The sequence below is a fragment of the Pantherophis guttatus genome, chromosome 2, assembly GCF_059756535.1.
Source record: "Pantherophis guttatus breed Tessera chromosome 2, ASM5975653v1, whole genome shotgun sequence".
NCBI lineage: Eukaryota > Metazoa > Chordata > Lepidosauria > Squamata > Colubridae > Pantherophis > Pantherophis guttatus.
In genome coordinates, this window is record NC_142064.1 from 150614834 (window position 1) to 150627007 (window position 12174).

Below are 12174 nucleotides of genomic sequence, written 5' to 3' on the forward strand. Positions count from 1 at the left end.
TTGAAGGCTTCCTGCTTCTGAGGGTGGGCCAGCAGGTATTTATTTCTTATTGTCCTGCAATAAAAAAGATGAGCTACTAGAAAAATAACTGGTTAAATTTGCTTGATAAAATAAGCCAAACTGCTAAGTCTACCAATGTAATGCTACTGCTGTGAAAACAGCATTGGCTGCCCGTTAATTTTGCGGTGTGATCCAAAAGGTAGTTATTTTCTTTAAGCACCTACAGGGCTAATGGCCTGGGCATGTCTGAATCTCTCTCTTTGGTTGATTCTATTCATCCAGTAAGATCAGGAAAGAGATTAGATATAAGCAAAATGCCCAGATAGTCAGAAATTTTAGATAAACAGGGAAAGCTTAAAAACAATCAGGTACTAAAGGAACAGGGAATATCTGTCGACTGGTGGCCATATTTACAACTGCAATCTAGAGAGAAGAAAAACATGGAAGAATACAGAATTGACATAGAACCAAAACAACTAGATAAATTGTTGATAGGCCCCGAAGGAAAATTAATAGCCAAAATATACAATTATCTATTAGAATTTGATAGTGTAGAGGAGGTGGTGAAAGAACCGATGATTGCATGGGATAAAAACATAGGGCATAATATAGATTTAGAAGATTGGGAAAGAATTTGGAACAAAAATTACACTATAACAAAATCTGCTGCTTATAAGGAAAATCAGTACAAAATGCTTTACCATTGGCACATAGCTTCAGCAAGGCTGGCTAAAATGTATTTGAATCTAAGCCCAAATTGTTGGAAATGTAACCAAAGTCAGGGTACCTTCTTTCATGCTTGGTGGCTATGTCCTGAAGCGAAAAAGTACTGGACTAAAATACAAGGATGGCTACAAGAGCTAATAAAATGTCAAATAGAACTAAAACCGGAAACATTTCTCCTGGGAATACTTAAAATAAAATTTGATAGAAAGATAAGATATTTGATTCTACACATATTAACAGCGACAAGAATTGTGTTCGTGCAATACTGGAAGGAACGCAATACACCACCAAAGGGATTGATCATTCAAAAGATATATGAATGTGACAAAATGGATAAACTAACCCTAGAACTAAAAGAAAAAGATGATTCAGAATTTTACGCGGTTTGGGAAAAATGGTATACCTGGATAGACAATAGAAATAAAAATTGGAAATATACATAAGGGTATTGAGGTTTAGATATTGAATGTATATAATGTATATATTGTATGGAATGTTGATCTGAAGTATATAAAAATGACACAGTCTGTTGATTATATACTAGAGTTGTGTAAAGGGAAATTGTAATAAAAATCATTTTTTTTAAAAAAAAAAAAAGGAAAGAGAAGGTTTGCATCTGGTAAGATCACTTTGAGGGAATGTCATCATTTTGACAGCCAGGTTGTTGTCTGATAAAGCATCCATGATTAAGAATAGGAAGAATGAACATGTAAACTGACTCTCTTTTCCAGCGAATCCGAGCAACAGTGAATAGCCAGGAACAGAAGAGGCTATTGATGGACTTGGACATTTCTATGAGAACCGTAGACTGTCATTTCACTGTCACGTTCTATGGTGCGCTATTTCGAGAGGTAGGACTTATGACCTTCTCACACTTTTATCCAGGACATAGAAAATTATACTAGATTGACTGGATGGTCATTTAGCCTGGGAGTGGGCAACCTGCTGGGCTATTTCTAGTTTTGTCCTTCATTTGACAACTGGTTGGATCTAAAACCAAATAATGCATGGATTTCAGTTACTCAAACTCCATCCCATCCTATTATTTAATATGCCTTACAACAAACCAAAATACTTCAGTCTGTAATTGCTAAAGATTATTCAGAAGGGGGGCTTGTACCTTGTGAAAAAAGCTTTAATAACCGTCAGAGAGCTTGCTGTGGTCAAATAAAGCCCAAAGCTCTTCTTTAAATCATTTGCAAACAGCACACAACCAGTTGTTACAGTAAGACCCCAGGAGACAATTCAGTTAATACAAAATATCTTCAGTATATACAAAAAACAAAACAAAGCCAGGCACGGACAGAAGGTTCTGAACAACAAAATTTCATTTGACCTAGAAGATGAAAAGCTCAGTGGAGAATAGTATGTGTTTTCATCCAACAATGAAAAATAGCAAAAGAGGTATTGGAAGGATGTGTAATCCCTAAAGAAGAGTTATGCTGTTGGCAGATCTGGATGACATTTGTTGGGCTGCATTAACTATGGCTGTCTTAATGTACCAGACTATGATGCTAGACCAGTGGTTCACGCCCCACAGGAGGACAATTTGATTTTTAATGGGGGCAATTTGAACCTTGTTTAAACCAAGTTAATGGCCTTTTAGGCTTCCTCCGTGTGAGTAGAGTTCACTTTTTAAGTAAAGTAAGAATTATATGTCAACGGGGAGGTTGGGGGGGGGGCATCGGGATTTTAGAGATGCTTAGGTGGGGCATGGCCAAAAAAAAAGGTTGGGAACCACTGTGCTAGACTTTTAAAATAGCCAAATCCTAACAACAATAACAAAAATGGCCAGCAGAACTTTCTTTCTGTATCCTTTCATCCTTTTCAGAAACAATCAAATTAAGCAGTGGTTTAAAAGGTAGACCTCTCTCTGGTTGAATTTTATTGATTAGACAGAGTTTTTAATCTGACAAGCAGCTTGTAAATGATTTATTTTCTCTTTGTACTATTATCTAATTTCTGGTGCCTTTCCCCCACACTTCTATTGCTCATTGCTTCCATCAATCAATCAGTCAATCTAAACAATTCACATTCCACACAGCAGGAAAGGAACCTTTAACACATTCCAGCTCCCCACAGGTCACTCTAAAGACTACTGTGTGTGGTAGGAGGCCTTACTAAAAATCTAACCTAAGTCGACAATACATTTTTGGAGGCAATGCATATGTGTTTTGGTAAGGATGTGTTTTGGTGGTAGAAACTGGTCAAAGCTCAAAATCACTTATGTGTTCTCCCTTTCACCAATTCCCATTTGTCTAGGGCGATGTGTGGATTTGTATGGAATTGATGGATACCTCACTGGACAAATTCTACAAGCAAGTGATTGACAGGGGCTTAACGATTCCTGAGGATATCCTAGGAAAAATAGCTGTCTCTGTAAGTGCTCTACTTTTTAAAAATTCTCTTCCAAAAATAATTTCACATCGCTGTGGTTGTAAGTCAGGGAAAAACAAAACGAACAATGTGGCCACACTGCTTAGCAACAGCAGTTCTGGCAGTCCCAGTTGCTGTTGTTATTAAATGGGGATCATGCGTACAGTGCTTTTTATGGGATTGTTTCTTTTAATTAGTAGATCAGATATTGAAGATAAAATTTGATTTGGGCCTTAACTTTGCCTGCTTCAGGCATGAACCACTTCAGTTCAAATCCACGGCAGAGTCCTTATACAGAAAATTGCCTGCCAGGTGTTAGATAAATGATACAAGAGTTTCTGCGTTAAATACCTTGATATTCTGAGACTTTAAAAAAAATGTTTGTAATTTGTATATTTTGGGCCAGAGTTCTATGAAATATGAAGGCATTTCTATTTGTTTTGTAAAAGTAAAAACCCCAAACTAATAAAAAAGTCTAAAAAAAAGGATTGTATTTATGTTTTGCTTAGCTGACTCCAATTGAGGTTGTTATACCTTTTCCAAAACACTGGGGCTGAAAGTGAAAAAAAGAAAAGAAAAGCTGTAGGTTGGAAGCCAGAGCTGTCAATCACAGAGCTAGATTTCCTCCCTCTCTTTCTTCATACCTCTAAGGAGCATGGAGGGAAATGTAATTATTTGGTTTTACTAGTCTATCTTGTCTGCAATCTGCAGTCTGCAGCTTCTTAAACCCTTGAGGCAGGAGAAAGGTTCTGGGTGCAGCCTGATCTGCTTTGAGTCAGTTTGCAGACAGTCTGCCTCAATAAAAAACAAACAAACACATTTGAAAATGGACTATAGTAAAAGCACAGAATTATTATATAGCTATATTTCCTTAAAAGTTTCCTGGAATACATTGATGGAAGTGGTGGCAGTATTTTTGCTAATGGGGAAGAAACCATTCTCATGAAGGTCAGGACCAACTTAGGTACAACAACAACAACAAAAATATCTGTTTGACCTTTTGACCTTTTTTGTGTTTATACAGGTAGTCCTTAATTTACAACCACAGTTGAGCCCAAAATTTATGTTGCTAAGTGAGGAATTTGTTAAGTGTGTTTTTTGTCCCATTTTACAACTTTTCTTCCCACATTTGCTAAGAGAGTCTCTGCAGTTGTTAAAATAGCAGTTGTTAAGTGAATCTGGTTTCCCTATTGACTTTGCTTGTCCTGGGACACTGTGACCGTCATAAATATGAGTCAGTTGCCAAGCGGCTGAATTTTGATCAGGTGACCATGGGGATGCTGCATTGGTCGTAAGTGTGAAAAACGGTCATAAGTCACTTTTTTTCAGTGCTGTTGTAACTTCGAACCGTCACTAAGCAGACTGTTGTAAGTCGAGGACTACCTGTACAGCAAGGTAACTGACAATGGGAGGCGCATATTATTTTATTGCAATCTTTGCTCATGAGATAGGGGGATTTTTAAGCTTATCCTGCTTGGTAAGCAGCGCGCTCTTCATCCCCCAGCTCTTTCTCTTCTGCAGGGGAAAAATAATCAGATGGATCCTTGCTGTAAAAAATATTTGATTCATTGGGAGACAGCTGGAATTCTAATCAAAAAAATCTCCCCCCATAAAGGTGCAGAAAGGATGGGTAGAATCTGACCCTTGGAAAAAGGACTCATTATATCAACCTTTAGCTTGGCCACGCTGCTAAGGGTGTTTGGCATGAATCATGTTTTATTATGTTGGTATTAGACTGCAGGCTCAGCATTCTTCTGCTGGTTAATTACCAAGATGCCCAACCCCAGACTGTCTCTACCTGAGGTTAAGTGTTGAAACTGGGGGGGATGTGTGAAGTTGTGCGCTGAAAATAACTATTTCTGCTTCAGCAGCTGCAGCTCATTCTCTCTCTTGTGTGTTTCAGATTGTAAAAGCATTAGAACACCTACATAGTAAACTCTCTGTAATTCACCGAGGTAAGTAAGCACGGACTTGGTGCTTCAATTCTCTTGCTTATTTCTCAGCTGTGAAAGAGGGGGCAGGGCTTTTTGATCTGTGTCATTTAACCCAGAACCCACAGCTATTTGTCTCTGCCTCCCCCTCCCCCCCTCTCTTTTTTTCTTCTTTGCCTTCCAATGCTTCTTGGATCTTGCCATTGACATTCAGCTCTGAAAAGCCATGATTTCTGTTTGTTTTAAAGAAGCAGAATCATTCATTTAACTACTCTGGGTCCAAAGTGAACGATAAAGAAAACCCCCAGCCAAATATTTTGATTCGGCCCCCTTCCCTATGGGGATGTCACTGCAGCCCTAGGGCACTGGGCAGTAGTGCTTTTGCATAATAGTGGCTTCCTGTTTTCCCAGGTGTTTTTTTTTTCACCTAAAGCCTTTGGACAGACAGTGGAATGCCATGCTATTATTCTAAGGCGACTACTTTGTATTACATGGTTTAGAATAAGGGATTTTATTTTATTTTATTTTATTTTATTTTATTTTATTTTATTTTATTTTATTTTATTTTATTTATTTTATTTATTTTATTTATTTTATTTTATTTTATTTTATTTTATTATTTTATTTTATTTTATTATTTTATTTTATTTATTTTATTTTATTTTATTTTATTTTATATTTATTTTTATTATTTTATTTATTTTATTTTATTTTATTTTATTATTTAATTTTTAATTTTATTATTTTATTATTTTATTTTATTATTTTATTTTATTTTTTTATTTTATTTTATTTTATTTTATTTTATTTTATTTTATTTTATTTTATTTTATTTTATTTTATTTTATTTTATTTTATTTTATTTTATTTTATTTTATTTTATTTTATTTTATTTTATTTTATTTTATTTTATTTTATTTTATTTTATTTTAAAAATTATATTGCCGCTTACTCAGTGGTGGTGCAGTGGTTAGAATGCAGTGCTTCAGGCTAACTCACTGCTCACCCCCAGGAGTTTGATTCTGAAGGTGAACTCAGCCTTCCATCCTTCCAAGGTGAGTATAATGAGGACCCAGATCGTTGTGGGCAATATGCTGACTCTGTAAACTGCTTAGAGAGGGCTGTAAAGAACTGTGAAGCAGTATATAAGTCTTAAGTGCTAGTGCTACTCACAGTGACTCAAGGCATCTTACAGGAGATTAAAAACACAATATAAAAGAAATACCTCCCCCCCACCCCCCATCCCAGTTTGCAGACATCCAGGACGGAAAGATTTTCATTGTAGTAGCTTGATGATAAGATAGTTACCAAATTAAGAGCCAGTTTTGACCTCAAAGCTCTGTGAAATGCTTCCTTGCCTTAGTGCTAATCAGAGGTCTTGTTTGTCTATTTTCACAATAAGGCAGTGGTGGACGTTAAACTATAGGAAACAAACTTACTTGCTCCTGCCATCTTTTCTGTCTGAATGCTGTAATAGATGGTGAATCCAAAATAGATAGATTAAGCTTTGTGACTGCCATGATCTCAAATCAGTGCTTATGTCATGTTACGCAAATCAGTGTTGCAGAGAAGGAGGCCTCAAGCATGTTCATGATGATTATATACCACTAATATACCACTTATATACTACTTCACAGTGCTTTACAGCCCTCTCTAAGCAGTTTACAGAGTTAGCATATTGCCCCCAACAATCTGGATCCTCATTTTACCAACCTTGGAAGGATGGAAGTCAACCTTGAGCCGGTCAGGATCGAACTCCTGGCAGCGAGCTGAAGTAGCTGAATTAGCCAGCAGTAGTACGCCATCACAATTTTATCGGTAGCCCTGACTTACCAATTGCCTTGTTTAGCTCTAAGTTATAATAGTGTAAAAAAAAAAAAAAAAAAAGCACTGCAACCAATCCTTGCATTTTATTTATCTATTAAACAAATTTACATAGCCTCCCAACTCACACGTGGTGACTCCAGGCGGCATTTAAAAAATTTTAAATTCACAATTTAACCCACCCCCCCCAGTTGACTTCAGAATCAAACAAGCCACTTGATTGGCTCTGAATGGAGTCTCCAGGGCCATTAATGACCCTTGCAGTGTCATGCGATCATGTGATTATCCTTTGGAGGCTTCACAACTGGTTCGTGACAAGCAGAGTTAATGAAGGAGGTGGAAACAAAATAGTACATCGCAATCACATGGGATTTTTTTGCTTAGTGACTGTGGCACTTAATGACCAAAGGGGAAGTGAATTTATAAGCCCGTCATGGGATATGCTTAGTGACACAGCACTTAGTGACTGAGTTGCTGGCCTCAATTGTGGTTGCTAAGCAAGGACTACTTGTATTACTATGAACTGTAGTTTAGTATGACGTGACATTTGCTAGTGGATATTAGAGGGCCACTTTTAAAGTTAACTGCTGTAGTGTTTAAGAAGTTGGCTTAGGAGAGGGAGGAGACCCACGTTCTCATCCTTCCTCAGCCACTGAAACTCCCTGGCTGACTTTGGGCTGATCTCTTAGCCCAATCTGCTTCACAGGGTTCTTGTGGGGAAAAAAGTATAAGCGAGTGTTATGCGTGCCATCTTGAGCTCTTGAATGCAAGGCAAGGTATAAATCGATTGGCCAAATAAGTAAGTATCAACAATTAACCATGTTTCATTTTGCTCCATGGAGAGAAGAAATTTTAAAGAAAGTGCGTCTTCTCAGTGCCAGTTTCTAGGTTTTTCATCCTGATTTAACACAGCTAAAAGCGTTTGCCCTTCTGTTTCAACTCTTATTAGCTGTTTCCTCAGTGTAAATTAATAACAGAATTATTGGTTGGAATAAATGCCAGACTACAGTCTATGGAAAAATACATTTGTGTATTGTGTATTTTATTTTAAGCCAACAAATAAACCGTGTATTATTTTGGGTGCCCTCTGCTGGTAACAACCCATGTTAGCCTGCTTCCCTTTTCACCGTAATCTGCAACAAGGGAGGAAAAAACAAAAAGGAGTGCTTGCAAGCAATGACTTTCCGATGTAATTTATTTTGCAGATGTCAAGCCTTCCAATGTACTCATTAATACGCAAGGACAGGTGAAAATGTGTGACTTTGGAATTAGTGGGTACCTCGTTGATTCTGTGGCTAAGACAATGGATGCTGGCTGCAAACCGTATATGGCAGTAAGTGCAGTGAATCGTGAAACCTTCAGGGCAAACTGTGTCACATCACTTTTTATGCACACAGTGACAGATATTTGCTTTGTTTTATTAAATTTAAGATATATGTGTGTGCGTTCGTGTGTGCGTGCGTGCATTTGTATGTGCATACACATATGGTATATACGTACACACATACTCTGGGTATCTGTGTATTGTTCAGTCACTAAGTCATGTCCAACTCTTTGCGACCCGTGTGTGTGTATGAGTGTGTGAGCTGCTTGGTAGTCTAGTGAAGATACTTGCCTCCCACTTAAAATTCAATCCTAGATAGTGACAGATGTTTTTCAGGGTGCAAAGAAAAGATTACAGAGTCGTAAAAAGGGAGTTTTTATGTATGTGCATATGTATTCTATATTTCTAATGTATTCAAGGTTGCTTTGCAGCTGAGCACCAGGAAACACCATAGAAAAAGCAGAAATATCAGAAAAGCAGTAGAAGAATAAAGGTCTAAAGATTTGGCTTGATGAAAACATGTTAGAATGACTTTGGGCTTATCTTGTAAAATGAAGCAACGTTTTAGAGTAGCTGTTTTGCTCTAAGGTGCCAGGACTGAAAAGATTGTGTCTCAGCTCAGAAGCTACCACATTCTGTCAACGGGAGGGTCTGAAATAGAGACTCACAAGATGACTTTAGAGAATGTGACTTCCTGATGACCATTTCCAGCCAGTGATGTTGACCAAGTTCATAAATGACCTGTTTCAGAATACGGTTTTCTACAGCTTGTAATGTTAAGATACTTTACAACTACGGTAGTTATGATTACCTCTAATTCTTCTACAATGAACTTGTAAATGTATACTGCAAAAAACCAAGGTACCACCACCAATCTTCGGTCCCATGCCCTCCTAACCAATTTTCATGCTAGCACTGAAATTGGAGACATGGGAAGGGATTACTTGGACCTGTCAATTCCCAGTCTTCAAAACTAGGAAGAGGTCTAGTTATTATTCGGAACCCTCATAGAGTTTGCAAAACATGTTAAACTGTTGTGGCTGGCTGGTGTGCTGCTTTCCTGCCATACATTCAGTCATAGGACTCTTCATTGGTTTCACATTCAAGTAAGTGTTCTAAGTACCTCTCTAGGATTAGATGATAGACCCAGATAGAAGCTGCTGCAGTAAGAACACTGGAGATAAGAAGCCACATACACATGTTCACTTTAAGCAGAAAAAATAATTTGATGTATTTTTCCAGTGGTGGCGAACCTTTTACTTACTGAGTCCTGAACAGGAACGCGCTTTGCGGGCTTTGCGCACCGCGCACCCTTCTGTACCATCTGCGATAATGCGCGGCTCCTCCACATGTGCTGCATGCGCAACCGCACTATCTGTGCATGCGCACAGCTTTCACGCATGCACACTAGTGCGTGCTTGTGCAATATCACTATATGTGCATGCGCACAGATTTTGTGCATGCAATGCATTCACGCAAACCCTGTCTGTGCATGTGCACACTGCGCACCAGTCATCTCACGCGGATGCACAAATGCGCATGCACAGGAGAGCTCCGAAGACCAGTTGGGTCCCCTGAATTGCGCGCATGCACACCAGAGGCCTGAACACCAGCTGGCGTGCGCGCGCATACACAGTTTCAGGTGAGCTTGGCGACGGCTCGCGTGCCCAGAACAATGGCTCTGCGTGCCACTTCCGGCACGCGTGCCATAGGTTCGCCAACATGGTATTATTCAAACCAGAATGAGAACTTTGACTGTATGCAGACAAGGTGACATATCCCCCAGCCTTTCCTTTTCAGAGGCAGTGAAACAGCTGGATTGGGACTCTTGACCTTTCCTTTGGAGACCCTTGAACACAGGGACAGTAATCGCTGTGCTCCATCATATCATAGTGCTCCATGCACCTTTAAAACCCCGAAGAGCATTTAAGATTTACAGTATGTCCCCCAACCCAACTTTTCATCAAGTAAGACTGGCTCAGATGAAGCATGTTAGATTCTGTCGCAGTACAATGCAATAGGTGCCTTTGAGCAGTGCTGTAGCACTTTCTCAGCCTTCCTGAAGGGAATGTCTGGAGTTAGATACATACATTAACAGTTCACACATGGTCTGGTAATTACAACTTCTATTCTGGCAATTAAAGTCAGCCAAAAATGGTTGAAACCTGAATGAAATGGAAGTGAGATACAGAATGTGTGCAATCTGCAATGCATATTTTATTGGAAGTAAACTGCCTTCAACATCTTAGTAAAAATCTTATCTGAGAGTGTCATGAGACTCGGACATTAAGTATAGTTCAAAGTTGAACAAGTATATGCAAATAATGTTGATTTTTTTTGAACTTAAGAACAAACTTGGAGATTCTCATATTCCTTGGGAACAAGGAAGCAATCTAATCCACTAATTTGTCTGAGGAAACAGGGAAGCGGTCTGATCTGACTAAACTATAGTTTAGATGAAAGTAATTAAATATTGTTTTGTAAGTCTTCTAGTTTCCCTTTTCTTGATTTTTTTTCCTATGTTCTTAAGAACTTCCCTCTAAATACCTTAATAATAATAATTAATTAATATTAAACGCATTCTGACACGTAACTACTAGAACTATAGTGCCGTATAAGCTTCTAGTTCATATCTTACAGAAATACATACACTTTCCTACATTTGCCTATAGATTCCTGTGCCTTTGGCTGGAACTCTTTCAGCTTGCATACACTGAGCCAATTGAGAATTAAGCAGAAATGAATTTGTCAATGTCTCGGCTGCCTTCTATAGGTCGTGCATGGGTGGTCATGCCATCTTAATACTATAATAAACTTACCAGGATTACAGGCAAATCTGCAAGGATCTTCTCCCATCACAATTAAGCAAAATGCATAAACCTGTCAGGGAGGATGCTCTGCTGAGAAATTTACCAAGCCTTCAGGGCTTTGGAATATTAACACTGTTGTTTTGGCTGCCATCTGTGATTTCTTCCCCTTTGAGGAGTCTCTGCAAGCTGCTGCTTTTTTCTACTAACAAGATGTGATTATTGGCTTCGGAAAGCCTGCATGCTATCCCATTAAGGAAGACAACAGCATTTTTGGTTGCATTTTTTGGGGAAATACCCTCAAACTGGAGAATGTATAGGATGGGAGTTGTGCTACGGGTTTTGTTAAGATTGGCACCAGCTTCTCAAACCAAAAGCAAGATTCTCACACAGCTTTGTTAACAAGATTTGTTGAACTGAAACTAATTCGTACAAGAATTTCAAGAACTGATCATGCAGAACTTTTTTTTATCTCCTGGAATATCTTAAGAGTGGAGACTTACTCTACTTTCCCTTAATGACCTTCCCATAAAGTGGTGAAGAGGCAGACATCTGTGCAGAAGATGGAAGACCTTCTATCTGTCTTTATCAAACAATCTCCTGAATCTTTATTAGCTTGTGATGATCTTTACCTCAGGCTTTCTTCACAAAATACTTTACCCAGTCATTCTGGCAGCACACTTTCACCTTAACTGTTAAAAAAATCATGAGTTGGAGGAACGCAAGATCTTGCCCACTTCTTCCTGGTATCTGATAGCAGTGGCACTTAGACTTATATACCGCTCCACAGTGCTTTATGGCACTCTGTTCTGACCCAACCTTCACGAGCCCCACTCAACAGCCTACTCCCACTCAGCAGCCTACTTGTGAGGAGAAACCCCCCTTTTTTTTGAAAGGCAGGAATACACGGCATTCACTGACAGAACTCCAGGTCGCACATCTGTAGGTGATTCACAAGCTATAGTGGTCTCTGAGATCCCGGGAGGGAGCCTCAATTAGCACTTCAGTCCCAACAAAAAGAGACCTGACCAACCTGGTTAGTGGCAAGGAATCCTGGCAAGAAATCCACTGGAGGGAACTCTTCTGGAGCATGAACGAATGTCTCTGACAACCATGCCTCCCACACCCCTCCTCCTTATATCCCAGGCAGGGAGAGCCTTGTTAACATCTCCTCCTTTTCCTGGAT

The 12174-nt window shown here is 38.8% G+C and overlaps 1 protein-coding gene across 2 annotated transcripts in view; it reads left to right on the plus strand.

The window, feature by feature from the left end:
- The window catches only part of MAP2K6 (mitogen-activated protein kinase kinase 6), a 104337-nt gene that overhangs the window by 73449 nt on the left and 18714 nt on the right, over positions 1-12174 (plus strand). For both annotated transcript variants that reach the window (XM_034412708.3, XM_034412707.3), the window contains exons 5-8: positions 1458-1577; positions 2989-3105; positions 5006-5057; positions 8063-8190. In XM_034412708.3, coding sequence (XP_034268599.1) covers positions 1458-1577; positions 2989-3105; positions 5006-5057; positions 8063-8190 — 417 coding nt within the window. The remainder of the gene's footprint in view (positions 1-1457; positions 1578-2988; positions 3106-5005; positions 5058-8062; positions 8191-12174) is intronic.